Source organism: Erpetoichthys calabaricus, chromosome 4 (assembly GCF_900747795.2).
Source record: "Erpetoichthys calabaricus chromosome 4, fErpCal1.3, whole genome shotgun sequence".
NCBI classification, from domain to species: domain Eukaryota; kingdom Metazoa; phylum Chordata; class Cladistia; order Polypteriformes; family Polypteridae; genus Erpetoichthys; species Erpetoichthys calabaricus.
Window position 1 is genome coordinate 131,173,127 of NC_041397.2, and position 19,346 is coordinate 131,192,472.

At 37.0% G+C, this 19,346-nt stretch overlaps 1 protein-coding gene across 3 annotated transcripts in view; it reads right to left on the reverse strand.

Annotated features, from left to right (window-relative positions):
• sytl5 (synaptotagmin-like 5) overlaps window positions 1–19,346 on the reverse strand; it is a 464,560-nt gene that overhangs the window by 83,427 nt on the left and 361,787 nt on the right. For all 3 annotated transcript variants that reach the window (XM_051927103.1, XM_051927102.1, XM_051927104.1), the window contains 2 exons: window positions 12,746–12,878; window positions 8,541–8,669 (listed from right to left, as the gene is read on the reverse strand). In XM_051927103.1, the coding sequence (XP_051783063.1) occupies window positions 8,541–8,669; window positions 12,746–12,878 (262 nt within the window). The remainder of the gene's footprint in view (window positions 1–8,540; window positions 8,670–12,745; window positions 12,879–19,346) is intronic.

A 19,346-nucleotide genomic window follows, 5' to 3' on the forward strand; every position in this document is an offset into this window, starting at 1 on the left:
GCGGTATCCATATTTCTGAATAATACAGAAACTGAGTGCATTCAACTCAAAGCAGGAGTTGGCATTCAGTTATCTCCTGTACTAATACATTGTGTTTTTAAATTATTATTATAAATGTAAAGCTAAAAAACTATAAAGCATTTAATGGAAATGAGTTGTCTGTCATATTTTCAATGTTGGTAACCATAAATTAGTCTTGTTATTTTGGAGAAATTCGGTTAATAGGATTGATGAGCTTGCTGGGCTCCTCAAAACTGTTCTAATATAAAGGCAGTATTGTATGTTGAAACAATGCTTATGTATCAAATAAATTCATTTAAAATATCAATGCCTAATACACTATCACTCCAACAGCCACAGAATTAGCAAGAAAATCTGAGCACACCTCTTTCCACACAGTTTTGTGATTGATGGTTGGGATTTGTGGAATATGAAATGTTTCAAATTAATCAAAGAATAAGTTGCAGGCATTTCCTATAAATCTTCCCCTGTAATATGGAAAGAACTATACATTTCTGGGCTATTCTCACATTACAAAGTCTACATAGTAGCTGGGGAATATGTCGGCTTGGCACAACATGTCATAACTATATTTTATGATCATCTACAAAGTAAAGGTTTTTACTATTCAGAAATATAGTATTTCTGGATAATGGAAGAGAAGCTTTGATATCTTAACAGACTAATAATTATCAGCCAATGCAAGAAGTATATATATATGTATGTGTGTGCATATGTACATATGTGCTCTCCCTTTTTTACATGCCAAGGCTAGTGTTAGGGCCTGTTAGTTATTTTGCAGCACATGCTGATTTGACTCGTCTTCCTGAACTTAAACCTAGGCCATGCAGTAGCACACCTTGATCTCCCTAAAACAAATTTGAGCTTTATTTTTTACTTTTACCACATGTGAGATATTATATATATATATTACACCCACACACACACACCCACATCCACCCACACATACATACATATATACATACACCTACCACATGGCACACCCAAACCCGACACAAGCTGGTACAAGTTCCCCACAGCAGCACAGTATGATAAAGCACTTAAGCACACTACTTTCTCTTTGTCTCTTCTTCCTTTCTGTCTCTTTCCTCTCTATGATCCTTCACCTTCACTCCTACTCCAGCAAGCTTCGTCCACCTCCTCCTGACTCTGCCTCCTTTTAAGCTGTACCCAGAAGCACTTCAGCTGGCCCATTACCATGTCCCGGAAGTAGTCCCAGGTGTGGCAGGCAGTCTCCACAGCTCCCCCTGGCAGCATCCACAGAACCCAACAGGGCTGCAGTGAACTCTCATGAAGGAATGGCACAGCAGAAACCCAAGGGGGCGGTCACCTAGCAACCCAGGGGAGATAATGCCCTTACCACCCTCTCTCTCCCCTGGTCCTTCCACAATATTGGCATCCCAGACGGGCAGGGTATAAACGAGACACTTGTACACATACACATACAGATATATCTATACAGTAATCTAGGGCAACTGTCTTGCTCTCTTTAACATTAAGTTAGAACTCCTCTTGGCTTTAACAAGGATATAAAAATTAGATGTATAGATTAGATGTATAGATGTATCTATCATCTTGTGGAGCAGGGGCAACAATTTGCAACTCAACATAAGCAAGACAAAAGAGGTGATGGTGGAGTTTAGATGTGCCAAGACACCTCTGAGACCAGTCACCATCCAGAGGGAGACGTGGAAGTTGTGCAGAACTACAAGTATCCAGGGGTCCATACAAACAACAAACTGGACTGGTCTGACAACACAGTGGCGCTGTATAAGATGGGCCAGAGCAGACTGTTCTTGCAAAGTTAACTCAGGTATTTGGATGTGTGCAGCAAGATGATGGAAATGTTCTACCAGTCCATAGTAGCCAGTGTGTCCTGGGGAAGCAACTCAAAAGAAGCACAATGCTTGAATAAACTTATCAGGAAAGCTGTTACAGAAAAGAGGATGGTGGACAAAATTGGATGCCATTATTAAAAATCCATTCCATTGCCTCCAGGAATCGTTCTCTTGGAGCAATTTTAGTCACAGTCTCATTCCATCACAGTGTGCTAAGAGGGGCCTCTGGGGGTCTTTTCTGCCAGCTGCTATCAGGCAATTCATGGTTCCTCCCGGGGAAGTTTATTTTGAAATATCTGAACAATATCCATCCATCCATCCATCCATTTTCCAACTCGCTGAATCCGAACACAGGGTCACGGGGGTCTGCTGGAGCCAATCCCAGCCAACACAGGGCACAAGACAGGAACCAATCCCGGGCAGGGTGCCAGCCCACCACAGGACACACACACACACACACACACACACACTAGGGCCAGTTTAGAATCACCAATCTACCTAACCAGCATGTCTTTGGACTGTGGGAGGAAACCAGAGCGCCCGGAGGAAACCCACGCCACCGTGCCGTATCTGAACAATATGCATGTATTTATTTTTATTTATTTATTTATGTTTTTCAATTTATAGATCATTTGATTGATTGGCTGTATTACTTGTCCTGTGAGTCTGTATCCTTGTTTTTATGTTTCTGCTGCTGTATGCATTTGAATTTCCCCTTGGGATTAATAAAGTTTATCTAATCAAATCTAATAAATAAGTCATGTAAAAAAGTAACTACACTGTGTCAAATGTAGTTTTCTTTTTTAACATATATGGACAAATGAAGATTTGATCTTAATTAAAACTATACTGTAAATAAACATGATATAATAGATACAATGCCACACTTAAAAGTTGTACTCAATTGTTTAATTACAATAAACATAAATGCAAATTGCATGTGATTTAAGTAAGTACACCCCTACATTTATCACTACCTTAAATAGCTAAAATTAGAATTAGGCACACAAGATTAGGTGCAAATGATTAGAACATCATTAGAGAGGATCTTGGACAAAGCTGTCTCATTTAAACCTCAAACACTCAGTTTGGTTTGCTCTTTGATTTTGAAGTGCATGTTATCATCCTGCCTAGCTCTTTAAGGCCTTCCAACAGAGTGGTTATGTCTATGAGTATGGGAAGAGATTTAAAAATACTTCCAAACAATTAGAAATGAACATTTCCACTGTTTAGAAGATCATCAACAAATGCAGAAAATTTCAAACCACTGCCAACTTGTCCAGGCCTGGCTGCCTCAGTTAATTAAGCCAGAGAGCAGAATGCCAGATTCTGAAAGAAGTCTCAAGGAACTTTAGAATTTAATCAGGGGACCTGCAGGCAGCTCTTGCCACTGTGAACGTTATGGTTTGGGGCCTGGACAGTTCACCATCATATAATTCACTATGAATTCTTCATTGTACCAGAGGGTGGATGAGGATACTGTAAGACCATTAGTCAAAAGTCTGAAGATCAGCTGAAAGTGGACCTTGCAACATGACAAAGACCCTAAACACACCAAGAAATCCACAAAGGAATAGCTGGAAAAGAATGAATGAAGGATGACCAAGTCAAAGCCAGGATCTGAATCCCACTTAGATGCTGTGGGGATTTTTGAAACGGACTGTGCATCAAGGCATCCAGTAAATATTGCACAGCTGAAAGAAATCTGAACAGATGAGTGCGAAATGCTTTGTCTCGATGTCAGAGACTGGTCGACTGTTATAGGTTGTTTCTGCCATAATGGGCAATACTATATATGATATTTCTACAAAAGTAAATGGCATATGTGATCACTTTTCATTGAAAAAAATATTGCAAAGTCAAACATTCATTTTTTTTCCAATTCTGTCACCTTTATCTGTACTGTTTAAATCTACATACGTTAAAAGCTTAAAAAAAACATGCTGTATATACCTACTTTTTCACATGACTATATATAAATAAATGCATAAATTTCATACAATATTTATTAAAACTTTTTACAAAGTAAAAAAGGAGTGTGGATAGTAATAACTTGAATGAATTTTGTAATACTATAGAGTGTCTGTCTTTTTTATGATTTACTTCCTTTTGTCTACAAGTTAATACTTCAGTAGGGAAAGGGGATCCTGGTGCTAAAACAGCAGTGCATTCTTTTTGATTTTATCTACCACAAATAAAGCCTACTTGTCAAGAAGATACATGCTACCTGAAATCTCCTCTTTTTTTATGCAAACAGGCTAACAAATATTTGTGCTAGCTATTTTTAAAGAGCTCATCAGCTTCCTCCTGAGCGATGTGCTGATGTGTGAGTGTGGATGGCGGCTTTAAGTACTGCATGAGGCTGAAACAGGGCTGTGACTCAGGGCTTCCCACAGGGAGCTTCACCATCCACATCCCCAGCAATACCCAAAAGTGCTGCTACATTTCCTTCTTTGATTTATGACTTGCCTTATTGTTATTGGTATTAAATATTATGAAATGAGTCAAGGTTAAATATTAACCAGGCTTGGCACAATGCACTTTTATGTCCTGTTTGCTACATTCTAGAAAGTTGATTCAGTTCATCTGGACATGTCCAGATGAACTGAATCAACTTTCTAGAATTTCCTTACCTGGATTATTGAGCATGCATCGAGACGTGTTTGCTACAGTTTGCAAGCACAGATTTGTCACCAATATAGTAATTAAAAATTCTATGCTGGTTCCTGTAATACATGTTGGTGGCATGAGCTTACAGTTCATTTGTATTTTCTTCCTAAGTATAAAATTGCATCACTTTGAATGCCGGGAACAGATATCCTTGCACAATTATTTGTTCTATTAATGAAAAACTACATGAATCAATGTGACAAAGTGGATCTGACGAAAATATACAAAAAATGAGACTTGTATTTAGAAAACGTCATGAAATAGGTTGTGAAAAGAATGTTACTAATATCATAAATAAGCAAAATAAACTAGGGATGCTCGAATCAGGTTTAAGGCTGATACCCATCACTGATTTCACGTTACTTGATCAGATGATTCAGATACAGAATTTTTTTTCCTTTGTCCCTTTAAAAACTTTTTACAGTAAGCTCTGGGATAACCAGACACATAAAAGCCTTATGTCCTCTATTAAAGTGCATTTTTATATTTAAAATATAGACTACAGGCGTTAACTGTTCATTTTCTATTAACAAAATAGAATTCTGTAAGCTTATTATTCAGTGACCATAAAAATACTAAAATAAATAAAATTTCCTTAAAATACATTCTTTAACTAATAAAATACATACAAAAATATATGTATCCATAATACATATGGCATAAAAGAAAATAAAATGCTTCCCATAATTAAAAGGTGTCATTTTTTTCTGTAATAAACCTAACTGAAACAAGGCTTAGTTAAAAAAAGGAGTTTTCAACATTTCTCTAACAAATAAAATATATATTGTATATTTATATATTCTCACACAATGAATTAATTGTATTGGCAATTAAACATGCAATTTAAATATAAATATATATGCACTTATAGGTTTTAATCATTTTAAATCATTAATTGCACTACAGCTTTTTTCCTGTTATATATTTATAGAGGTGTGTTTTTTTCTTCAGTGTATTAATTAGCCAGACATTCATAATTCTTGACATGTAATTATAAATATGGATTATCATTTTAATTATGTAATACTTGTTTCTTACCAAAACCATATGGCACAAGCAACAAATAATAAACACTAAACAATTCTTTAAAAAAATAACCTGCAAATGTATCAAATGTTCATAAGTTGTTCATCAAGAAGACACAAGACTAACATAATTAACAGGTTTATAAATGAAGAAGATGTATTTTGCTGTTGCACTAACAAGACTATTATTTACTATGCAGCAATTTGAAATTCTTCTTTATCTTCTCTTTTTCCAATTAAAAATGTAAGCTGCCTCATTTAAAAAAAAAGCTCACTGTTCAAACTCAAACGGTGTTTTAATTTAAAGGACAACACTTTGTCTACTCTGTAGAAAGCCTGGCTCAACTACCGTAATACAGTACCTCACGTAAATGAGCACTGAAACTAAATTACTGTAAAGCTTAGCAAAGCAGATTTTTGTGATTGGCCAATTTGCTGATTTAGATCCGATTTAGATTGGCAACTAATCAATCTGCACATCCCTAAAATGAAGCTTAGCCTTAATACTCTGGAGGCTTTAGCCTTAATAGCGCACAGCACTTTCTACAACACTCTGGGACTATTTTTAGGCAGAGTTGTGGTCCAGTTTAGCCTTCGGCAATCATGTATTCTGACAGCTACTGCATGCCCAGTGAACAATCACCATGCCAGGCTCCAATGGTTTATACCTTACCCTGGAACTTTTAGAAAATAAACCTTCCTAACTACCTGTTACACAACAATGTGTTACAGGCTCCACTGACTTTATGGTTCATTTCCAGTGTCAGCTTTTGACTTTTTCTTTTATTCCCTTGGAGGGTTGTTATTCTGTGTTTTAGAATCCAAGCTTTTTCTTATTAGGCAACTACTAAATTCTTAAAAAAAAAAAAACTTTATCGGCTGGGTATTCAATTTCACCTGAAATAAGTAACATTTTTCTGAAATAAAACAATGTATAATCTCAAGAGTAGTCAAATGGTGTTCAATGTTCAACATTAATTTTATTGTGTTTGTATGAGTCAAACTGTAAGGTACACATTGCACTTCATCTGTAGCAACTACCATCTTGACCAAACAGCATTAGTCTTCAATTGATGTGTGAGCCAACCCCACTGCGTCTTAGATTAGATGTGGCTGTACAGAGGTGGTCATTATAGTTAAAGTGACAGGTTGAGAGGAGGTTGTATGATTCCTCTTTAAAATTTGAAACCCATCGATCTATCAGTTTTCCAATCCAACTTACCGGTATCCAGATTTTAAATATGTAATCAATTACAGCTGCACTCTGTATGCCTGCTTGGCTTCGTATATGTTTTCAGTAGCCATAGGTAGGATCATCCACAAAATAAATTTCCTGAAGCAAATGCTCAAAGGATTGCATTATTCCTTCTACTGGTTGAAATAATCTGTCTCAATAGTTCAGAAATCACTACATTTATGTTATGGACTGAAGCGTACAGGGCTAAGATCAGCAGCACAATCTCAGGTAAAAGTAACATGAATGATGTAGTCTGACACCTTTTTAAAGTAATGAGTAGCCTAATGCAATATATATTTTACTGAAGTAATAATCTGCGGTGGGCTGGCGCCCTGCCCAGGATTTATTCCTGCCTTGCACCCTGTGCTGACTGGGATTGGCTCCAGCAGACCCCTGTGACCCTGTGTTAGGATATAGCGGGTTAGAAAATGGACTGACTGACTGACTGAAGTAATATTACCTGCATTGTTATTATCCCAGCAGCACTGGTGTAAGGCAAGAAGCAAAGGTACAGGTATGCTGGTCCTTTGCAGGGCTCAATCATGTAGCCAGGCAGAAGAGTGTGCTGCGTAAAATCCACAGAAACATTAATAAAGTGTCAATTTAGTTTTAATCCAGCTATTTGTCACAGACATGTTATAGCCATGTGATCAGGTGATGTAGTGGCCAGTATTTATACCATGAAACATCGGTGGCTCAAATCGAAGATGTAAAAATAGGATGGATGGTATTTACTTCATAGTGCTTGAAGGACTAAACACAAGAAAATGATCAGATGCTTCATGCTTGTTTTCAGATTCATGACAGTGAATGAGGACGTTTAACTCTTTTTTGCACAACTTAATGACGTTGAAGTGTTTTGCCAAAGGAGAACTTCAGAAGAGTACTGGTTTTTAAGAAACCAGGTAAACATACTCCATGATTACACAATGACTGGTTAGCAGACTTTCATTACAGCCAATATCTTAATTAGAAGTCTATTACAAGCTTCCGTTTAATCTGACCTCTTGTCATACACTTCTGTTAACAGAAACTAAAAAATTAATCTCACAATTACGATATTCCATTAAAAAGCAAAACACACCCTGATGATTCATTCTAAATACAGAGAACTAATGCAGATGCACAATGGCAGGGATTAATTTCAAGGTTGTGGTTCACTTAAATATAGTAAATTAGCTTTTGAATAAATAAATAAATAGTGTGTCATGAAAGTGCACGCACGTTACTCTAGAACCCAAGTGAATCAAGAGCAAAAACTCCTTGATTAGACAAAGTGACATCAATCTTTTCAAAATGACATATTATTAAAGAATGACATTTGATTAGTTCCATCCATTCATTTCCAATTTGCTTATCCAGTCCAGGGTTGTAGGAGATATTGCCGACCCTGACAGCATTTGATTCGAGTTGGGAATGGACCCTGGATGGGATGCCATTACCTCATATGACATCTTCATGTATGGCCAATTTCAAGGTAACCTCAAACACATATTCCTTTTCAAATGTCCATAAAAACTAAACTGCACATCAAAGATAACTCATTGCCTCATGTAGACTACCCTCACTACTCAAATACCCTTATAAAGAATGTACATAATTATCTCTTTTCAGCATTCACTTTATTTAAGATCCCGTTCCTTCCCTCCTATTCCACAGTAAAAGGCTTAACGTGATATTTGCAGGCTCCAATTAACCCCCAGTAAACACCACCCACCTTAAAAGAGCTTAGACCTCGTGTCTGTTTACCTGGTGGAGCGACTGGCTGACTGGCCGCTGCGCACACTTTGAGTATCCAGATCTGAGGCTGCCCCAATGCTCCTGGTGTCATCAGGCTTTTCCAAAGCATTTTCATTCTTGTTTGTTGATTTGACTTTCCTGTCCAATGAAAGTATGAAAGAAAGCACAAGTTCATGAGTGACATTTCTGCCTCTGCCATGCACTGTACTGTTCATACCCACACATTAAAATTATCTATTATACTCCATTCAACTTTTTAAACGTGTGGCTAGAGGGCTACATGGAAATTATTTTTTAAAACCGTTTCTGCCAAATGTCTAAAGAATTTGTCGCATCCATCACTGAACCAAAATTAATCAAACCTGTGCAATGAATAAATTCTATCCTTCACCACAAAGTACTAGGTCAGGTCCCACTGTGAGGCAGAAATCAGTAACTACTGCCCTTTAATGCATGTAACTAAATACTATAATTTTCAATAGATAATGTGTTAATTAGTATGGTGATTATTAAAGCTCTGACTATGAATGAATCAGAAGTGATCTTATTTAAGTGGAGTCATTTTGATTTGGTTATGGATGCGTTTAGTCATGGGATAAAGGACCAATCCCCTTGATGCATACTTTTTGCTGACAACATTATGTTGTGTAGCACCAGAAAAGAGGAAGTTGGAAGAATGGTGAAGGGCTTTGGAAGATACAGGAATGACGAAAAATAGGAAGAAGACAGAATATACAGTATGAGGTTTAATGATGATCAGGATTCAGAAGTCGGCCTGCAGGGAGAACTATTGAAAAGAGTAAACGATTTTAAATATTTAGGAGCAGTGGTAGCCAAGATAGAAAATTAGATGCAGAGATAACCTATTGAGTGTAGTGTGGACAGAACAATTAGAAGAAGGTATCAGGAGTATTATGTGATTGAAGAATTAAGGCGTAGGTTAAAGGTTTTTAAGACAGCGTAGGACCACAAATGATGTATGGCGCCGAGACATGGGCAGTAAAGGAAACACAGGGAAAGAAGTTAGATAAGCGGAATGTTGAGAATATTTGTGTGGAATTACAAAAAAAAGATTATAATGAGAAATGGGAAAACCAGAGGTACAGCAAAAGTGGAAGAGATGTCTAAGTACAGAAAAGTAGACTGAAGTAGTATGGACATGTGATGAGGAAAAATGACGAATAAGTGGGTAAAAGAGTGATGGGGGAGTGAGGGTGGCCAAAGAAGAGAAATATGGATAAAGTGTAAGAAGATTTGAAGGAAAAGGACTTGACTGGGTGAGGAGGTGCTGGACCGAGCTGTATGGAGAAGGCTGATAAAATATATCAACCTCACATAGAAGTGGGAAAAGATGGAGAAGAACAGGAAGAAGAAAATTTTGTTTACTCAAAAAACTGTTACACTGAAGCAACCACACATGAAGTAAATGTTTTTGTAGAATATTTTTCAGTATTACAGTCCTGCCAGGATTTTTTTCTAAATTCATTTTCATAATTTCATTTTGAAACAAAAGTTAAAAGAACAGGAAAAAGGGAATTTTGACCACAAGCCTTTACAGCAATCAGGCATTTTTAATGGTACATGTACATGTAATTTATCTGCTCCAATCTGTACCTGCTTTGGCTGAAGGCGTTACACAACTCACCAAAGCCTTCCTGTGTTCCCCAACTTCTTGGGAAAACCTATCCAAGGACAACTGCTAACCATAAAGTGGCTTTCATAAAATGTGCCTGATTTGCAGAAATACAGAGTAAAAAGTAAAAATTATGCAGACAGAATTTTTTGGATGGATGGCCTGGACATTAGCAAGAAGCCAAATATGCACAAGCATAAGCAACGTGTAGATAGCTAAACATGAGCATACGGGTAATAACATTAATATAATTATTGATAATCCAGCTTAAGAAAATGTCGGTGTTTATGCATGTCTGTGTACCTGTGTATCTCTCCGGTTGCTGGGCTTAGAAGGATTAATTTAAAAATAGGCAAAACGTGTAGAAGAAGGGTCAAAATAATCAAAAATGATATTAAAAATAACAAACACCTAAAAATAAGAAAATTTGACTTAGTGGCCTTTTCTGTTGTCTGAAGTTATACGTTAGACGATAACACCGGAAAACCAAAGTCCCAACATGACAAGGCTAGAGTCGCTAAAGCAGGGCAGGGCCACTGACACATTTAAGATAACCTGTGTATCAAATATAAAACACAACGTCTATGTTGATTACTTAGATTTCAACCCAGCACAGCTAGTCGTTATTAAAAGTAAATTTGTGTTTGAGACACTGCTTTATATCACCTTCTACTTAAATTTAAAAGTCAATTTGAGAAAAACAAATAGATTTTCTCTGAATCCAACAGTCGTATCTTGCGCCAGCCTCCCAACATCCATCACTAGATTTTTAAACAAACTCCAAAAGCAAAATGAGATTTGTGTTTTAATTAATGCATTCTCGTTTTCTTGAGAAATGCAAAGAAAATACAGTTTTAAAAGATATGACTCTTTTGAAAAGTTTTTTTTTTATTTTACCCCTTTTGTGATATTTTGGGAAGGATATGGCTTGCTAGGTACTGTGTGCAATGTTATCTGGCCCTTGATAGCAAATTAAATGAGGTGATTGATGCTTTTCTCACATCAATGTTGTATTTTTACCGTCAATGGTGTAGCCAACTACTTTCTTCTTTTGTTAGCAGATGACCATTATTGCACACATTATCAACCATTTCTGTCTACTGTTAATTACTTTCTGTTGATTAAATTACACTGGCAAACAGTGCATGTTGACATTATAACAAGAACCAACAATAACTTAAGTGAATTGACTTTGTTCATGTGGTTAATCATCTACATACAGAAATAAACTATGTGTGTATGTAATATAAAAAATTTACAGATAAAAGGCATCAGCTTTCATAAAGCCACAGCTGTATGTGTATGTAGTGTACCAGATAGTGGTCCCAAGTAAAGATATTGCTTTTTTCCAAGTAAGTAGTAAAACCTTTTTTTTTTTTTTTTTTAATTGTGCCAGGTTCTCACAAGTTTACGGGAAATCACACTGAAGTCTTTTCCAATTAGGCAGGCGGTGTGGCTAAGTGGTTACGGTCCTGAAGTGGTGTAAGTTATAGGCATGCTGATTCCGACCAATTCAATGGCTTAATTGCTGACAGTGAAAAGAAGCAAGCATTTATACTAATTGTATTATGTTTTTACATTAAAGATCAATGGAAAAAAACAAATGTTCTTTGAACATGCTTGTTATCCACTGGTGTTGGTATCACAATAAATTCTGAGAAAAATGATGAAACAATTAGATTCTGAAGTTAAGAAAATTAACACATTTTTTTGGGATTTAGAGGGGAACTCCTGGACAGAACAAACAGAGAAAGAATGTGCCACCTCCACAGAGACAATGACAAAATTCAGGATTTGAACACAGATCTGTTAAAATGTGAGGCAGCAGTGATAACCAAATTATAACATTTACAGACCCACTTATTCCAGTTTATAATCATGGGGGCCTCAACCAATCATTGGATACAAGGTAGAAACCAGCCCTGACAGGGAAACAGTCAAGACCCAGTCAAGTATATACAGTATTCACATTCGGCCAACTAATCTGTATGTGTTTGGGAATGTAGGAGGAACTCACCGGTACTGTTTTCGTATGGACAATGAGTTTGGGCAGGGTCAGGTTAACCATATGGCTATCAGGTGAGTGCTCAGGGGTACCAAAAAACCTAAACACAAAGCTTATCCTTCACATGCTTCACACCTATCGTGATGTCTACACCTGCAGATATGCACTCACCATTGGGATCACTGCTAAGTTCAAACATGTATGTCGGCTTACTAGTCACCCTCTTTCTGCACAACCTGTGGTGGTGACAATTTAGAAAACAAAACAAGCAGGCTGCAGCTTAAGGGCTGGCACACACTTTGCAGTTTTCTCATGTGTTACATCATCGGAAGATTCAGTGCCTTCTGATACTTAATGACAAATTTTTACAGATTCAAATCCAGGGGCTGAATCTGTGAGGCAGCACTGATAGCCACTGTGCCACCACAAATAAAGTTTCCTAACAGAAAGCACCATTTCACATTACTTCGTACAGCAAACAAGCACAGAATCCTCAGTAAACACAGTATGTCATAGCAACAAGCTTCATGTTTTCATGTCCCACTCTTCTCATTACAAGCTTATCAGTTTCCTCACCCTTTTTTTCTTGGAACATCCAGAACACTTCTGATAGCACTTCGTGTTGATTTGGGTGTGCCTGGTGCAGAAGTATTTTGTGCTTGCTGAGCTTCTGCTGGTTTCAGCGGATTCTGTTCAGCTGGGCCGCTATCTGAAAATGCAATGCAGTAGTTCTTCAATTAATGGAATTTGAACAGAATTATTACAAACTATCAGATACATTAATACATCACCATTATCATTTTATTTCCCTTATTCCTGGTTACCGTCATAGTAGGAACATGCTGCTTAATATTCAGTACCTCTAACGGAACGTCCAGATTCTCTAAAGGCAATCGAGATAAATTCCTTCCAGTACACCCCAGTCTGCTCCAAGGTTTTCTCCCAGTGTGTCATGACTTTAAACATCCTGTGGAAGGAGCCTGGGAGCATAATGATTATAGACCCAAGGCACCTCAAATTGCTCAATACTGAGATCCTCCTGTATTGCAGAGCTCCTAACCCTATCAAGGAGTATCAGCCCAATAATCCTGTGCACGAACCTTATTTCAGCTGCATGTACTCCTAATCTCATTCTTTCAGTGACTATTCTGAACTCATGACCATAGGTAAAAACTAACAGGTAATTTGACAGCTTTGTTAATGGACTTTACTTCTTCTTTACCACATGGATTCAATGCATTTGTAAAACATCTGCCGTTGCACCAATTAATGGGTCATTCTCACAGTTACCTCTAGCTCATGAATTGGACTCTGAGACACCTACATTCCTCCATCTGAGGCTGCCTAAAGAGACCATGCCACTCTTTTCCAGGAAAGGACCTTGGCCTCAGATTTGGAGGTGCCAATTCTTGTTCTAACAGCATCACACCATGTTGTGGATTATTCCACTGTGCACAAGGGATCACAGTCTGATGAGGCTAAGTGGACAACACAGGATGCCAAAGTGGACAGTTTCCAGACCTTGATATTATTTACAACAAATAAACACATACTGAGTGGAGTCTGAAATATTTAGAAAAATGATTTCAACTTATTACTATTACATTATTACATGTTCACTAGTGCCTTTAGGTTGGGTGACCAACAGTATGCAGTATGACTCAGCCAGAAAAACCTGCATGGGGCCAATCTGAAAGCTCACGTGACAGGCAAGAGGAGAAGTGGACCCAGGAATTCTAGACCTTGGCAATGGAAACTATCTATTAGGATGTGGAATGTCACTTCTCTGATGAGGAAGAAACTAATTTGAATGCAGGAGTTGAAAAATACTGGTAAGATATATTTGGACTTTTTAACTTGATTGCTGTTTTTGATTTCATGGATTGCACATGATGAATAAACACAAGGTTTTCAAAAATACCTGATATCAAAGTACTTTCAGCTAAAGGTCACTGGACAGAGCTAGAAGACCTCTGTACTGGACACAGTGTCTAGGAGTTGCGACCAAATAATTGTTGGAACCTTTCATGGCAGCAAAACGAAGACTAATTTGTGGACAACAGCAGTTGAAGAAGCAGGCCTTCTGTGCGATGTTAGCAGGAGGGTCTCTAGATCTGACCAAAGAACCATCAGCAGGTAAATAAGATGACAGTTACAGCAGTGGATGACACAAAGGTTCATTTGTTAGTGGAGTCTGATGAGGACTGCCTCCAAATGGCTCTGGAAAACCATTCTTTGTCCTTCAAAGAGAATATGGAATTCTGCCCATGCTGTTATCAGCAAGGATGGGGAAACACTGACCTCAGACAAGTTTGCGTGCTACACTACTGTCCTCCCAAAAGCAGCGTAGACCCTCTCGAGTGAGTCAAATTGAAACATGACAGTTTAAACATATGTAGAGGAGATGCTACTAAGTTTTAAAAGTTCTACCTGTAAGATCAGAATTAGTACAAAAGGCACTGTGAAAATTTTTACACTGTGTTGTGTATTCTTTTACAATGACAAAACGTTTGTTTCTCTTTCATCACTGTTCTTATCAGTTGACAGAATTAATTTTATTATCACCTGTCAATTTGATTATTAAACAAGAAAACCTCCTACTACAGTTCTTCTGATTACTGAGCAGCAGAATCTTTATTGTAGTATGTGTGATCTGTAGAAAGTCTGCCTTTATAAAGTTATGCCAGCGCCAAGCAGAAGGCATCCCAGACAGCATTTTCATTTCTAACAAAAGTCCTTGATTATATATGTATGGGAAGGACCCTTTCACCTCCATGACTTCTTTAAGGACATTGGTCCTTTGCTGACTCTATATAATCATGCAGATTTTTTTTTAGCCACACATTCATGCTGTGATCCACACTTTGACCCTAAAGGTGTTTTACTGGTTTGAGATATGAGGAATTTGTGGGCCACCAGAATAAACTAAAGTCACAACCATATTTGTGGGAGCAGAGTGCTTTGTATGATGGTTCATTATCCTGTAAAAGGACGCACATGGTCAGCAGCAATGCTTAAATAAGCTAAATTGATAGTCAATGTGTATCAATAGGGGTAAATGAAAATAAAAAAAAACATGTCCCACACCATTATACTACAAAAACCAGTCTATATCTCCTCTTGACGCAAAGCATGACAGATATTATTTGGATATTCACAACTGAAGTCAATGTTCCATAGGAAAGGTGATGCTTTTTTCCAATCTTCAGTCATCTAGTTTTAGTGATCACATACCCATTAGAGCTTCATCTTCCCGTTCTTAGTGGACAGGAGTAGAGCATAGCATGGCTTCTACTGCCATAGCTCATCCACTTCAATATTTGACTTGTTGTGTGTTCAGAGGTACCCTTCTGAGCACTACTGTTGTCTGAGAATCAGTGGCCTTTTTAATAGCTTGATAGTCCGATAGCTTTCAATAATAAGGTGTTTTTATTCAAGGACCTGCCACTCTGTGTGTTTCTTGTTTATTGCACCAATCTATACTAATAAAAGGCAAAGCCCTCACTCACTCATCACTAATTCTCCAACTTCCCGTGTAGGTGGAAGGCTGAAATTGGGCAGGCTCATTCCTAACAGCTTACTTAACAAAAGTTAGGCAGGTTTCATTTCGAAATTCTACGCGTAATGGTCATAACTGGAACCTCTTTTTTGTCCATATACTGTAATGGAGGAGGCGGAGTCGCGTATCGCGTCATCACGCCTCCTACGTAATCACGTGAACTGAAAACAAGGAAAAGCCCCAAAGAGCGCTGAAGAAAACATTCATTACACAATTGAGAAGGCACAAGAGAGCGGCTCACGTGAACTGACTGAATGCAGCACGAGTGATCACTTCGATACTGCGGAAACAAAGCACGGTGTAAAACGTAAGTTTAAATTAAGTTTATAGAAACGCTACCGCTGCCGTTTGCAATACCATATTCGCGAGATACAAGTTTAATGAGAAACGCTCCCGCTGCCGTTTGCAATACTATATTCGCGAGATACAAGTTTAATGAGAAGACACGAGGTATAAACGAGACTTTTGGATGACTTTGTAACGGATTAAAAATTGCTGTAGCGAGAAACTTTTAAGTGCCAGGTCTTAGCTAACATTAAATAAAGCCGTGGACATCGCAACATCACACAAGACAGCGGCTCACGTGAACTGACTGAACGCAGCACGTCAGAAACAAAGCACCGTGTAAACCTAAAGTTTAAATTAAGTTCATTGACCTACAAAAGGTTGCCATTGATTTGAGGCAAGATTGCTTTTCTCCTGTACAACTATACGTTGCATTCTTAAGAGTGTGCTTGCACGGCTTGGTCATATTACAACCGGAGTGCTGAGCTGACAAAGTGGCATACAAACAGAACTATAATAATCGTAATAAACGAACAAAAAAACAGCGGACAACCCGTGGATTAAATAAAAAGGCTGCTTCCGTTGGTGAAGCAACGAAAAAGGAAGACCTTATATGGCGTTCGTTTATAAAACAGCAGAGAGGCTGTGTGAAGGCAGCTTCACAAAAAAACAGATCCTTAACAAATTGTTATTGGTATATTTTCCCTCAATTTAAAAAGGTTTTCTTCTTAATAAAAATTTAAAAGCAGTACTTCGCCGGTGCGACACGCGGGGGATTTGAGCGACTGACGCATACAGACATATTCATGACTGCAGGTACTTCGGAAACAAAGCACCGTGTAAACCTAAAGTTTAAATTAAGTTCATACACCTACAAAAGGTTGCCATTGATTTGAGGCAAGATTGCTTTTCTCCTGTACAACTATACGTTGCATTCTTAACAGTAAGCTTGCACGGCTTGGTCATATTACAACCGGAGTGCAGAACTGACAACGTGGTATACAAACAGAACTGTAACAATCGTAAAAAAAGAAAAAAAAAAAAAGCGAAGAACCCGTGGATTAAATAAAAAGGCTCCTTCCTTGGCGAAGCAAGGAAAAAGGAAGACCTTATATGGCGTCTATGTGTATATATATGTAGATATGTATATATATATGTAGATATGTAAATATGTATATGTATATATATGTGTCTGTATGTGCATATATATATATATATATATATATATATATATATATATATATATATGTGTGTGTGTGTATGTATGTATGTATATATATATATATATATATATATATATATATATGTATGTGAATGTATGTATGTGTATATGTATATATGTATGTGTGTGTGTGTATGTATGTGTGTATATGTATGTGTATAAATATGTTGATATGTGTATATATATATATGTGGATGTGTATATGTATATATATATATATGTATATATGTGTATATATATATGTATATGTAGATATGTATATATATGTATATATGTTTATGTATATATATGTTTACATAACCTCTTTAACACACTACTTCTCCGCTGCGAAGCGCAGGTATTTTGCTAGTCATATTATAAATTATGATCAATTAAAAACCTTAAGAGATTGCAATTGATGAAAATCCAAGGAAAGCAATAGCTTCTGAGATGATGAAACCACCATATCTAGCACCAACAGCCATACCATGATCAAATACACTTCAATCATATTTTTGACCTTTGTTTCATTATAGAACAACTAAGCCTCTTGACTATGTCTACATGCTGTATAAGTTTTAAGTATTAAGTTGCAATCAAATGGATGGCTGTTTGAAGTAGCAGGCAATTTGCATTAAATAGCAGGCAGGCCTAACAAAGTGGCTACTCGTTATATTTTTTTATTGTTTTCTTTTTTTCTCAAACATTTCTGTGCGATTTCTAAGGACTATTTTTAACACAACAACATGCACATGCAAAATAAAGTATTCAAGCTTGATGTAGAAAGCAGCTTCTAGGAAGTATGCAAAAGCCAGCTTAGTGTTAGGATCTCTGAATTGTGTTTGCTTACTTCTATGTTCAGATTCTTCTATTCATGGGATATTTCTATTGCTAGGCATGAGGTGACTTATTAGGAGGAGATGTGACACTAATAAAAGAATGCTAACATAGCCGCAATTTTTAATATGTTGGACTATAATAGTTTCTTGTCTAATGTCAAACCATGTCAAAATTTCAAAACTACAAAATGGCAACACGATTCCTCACAATTTTTGCATTAAACTCATCCCTTTGCCATCTCATTGAGTTTTATGAATTCTGTATTTTAGGTACCCACTACTGAGAAGTGTCTAGAAGGTCCAATCAGTGAAAATAACCCAATGACGAATAAAAATCTGCCTATCTCTATTGCCTGTATTTTTGTAATTGATTCTTTTTTCAGCTGCATACTCTGCTATTGTTTCCATCAACCCTCGCTGTCACTCAACTCCTACATATATTCAGTTCACTGTTTAAAATTCTGATTCCGTGCCAGGGTACCAATAGATCGCTCCTGTGCCACAGTATTCTTTTGTGATGCATTCTGGGTATGCATCAGTTCAAGTTCAAAATCAAAGATTAATTCGCTATTTGGGAGAAGTACATTGGTATTCTAATTCATGCTTTGTCTCTTTGTTATAGAGGCAACTGTAAATAAAACAGATATATAAAAAGCATAAAGCAGTACTGTGGTCAGAGATATAAAATCACTATACACTTAATGCATTATTGTGATCTGTAAGCCTGCTTTTTGATACACATACAAGTTATAATGAAGCAATATACTGTAGTGTAATACATAAATAAAGACTTACTAGGCCACAGGCAGGAGGACATTTTCCTTCAAGAAAGTATTGGGTGACCAAAGATTAAAATAACCAGATGTTTTCTGCAAGCCAAATTGTTTTTATGACAAGAACATTCAGTTGGCATACAAAATTGCATTTTCCCTTAACACATAATATACTAATTCAAATTACAAGCAATAAACTTGAGATTGCAGGACCTTGTAAATGGGAGGATTAAAAGCACGTGGTCAGAAGAAAGTGTATTCCAAATGTTAACTGGTTTAATGGATCATCAAACAGGTGTTTAAAACTAATACTAATTAACAAATTGGTGGAAATAGCTAATAAAAGTTAACAGACAATAATAGTTGATGAAAGATTAATGTTAGCAAGTGTTTCTATTTAATTGGTTAAATTATAACAAAAAACTGTTTTAAGGGTATAAAATCACATATGCAGTAGCTCAGTCACCCATTGAAGACTTTCCTTTGGATGGATAGAAGACACTGCATGCCATCCATGCCA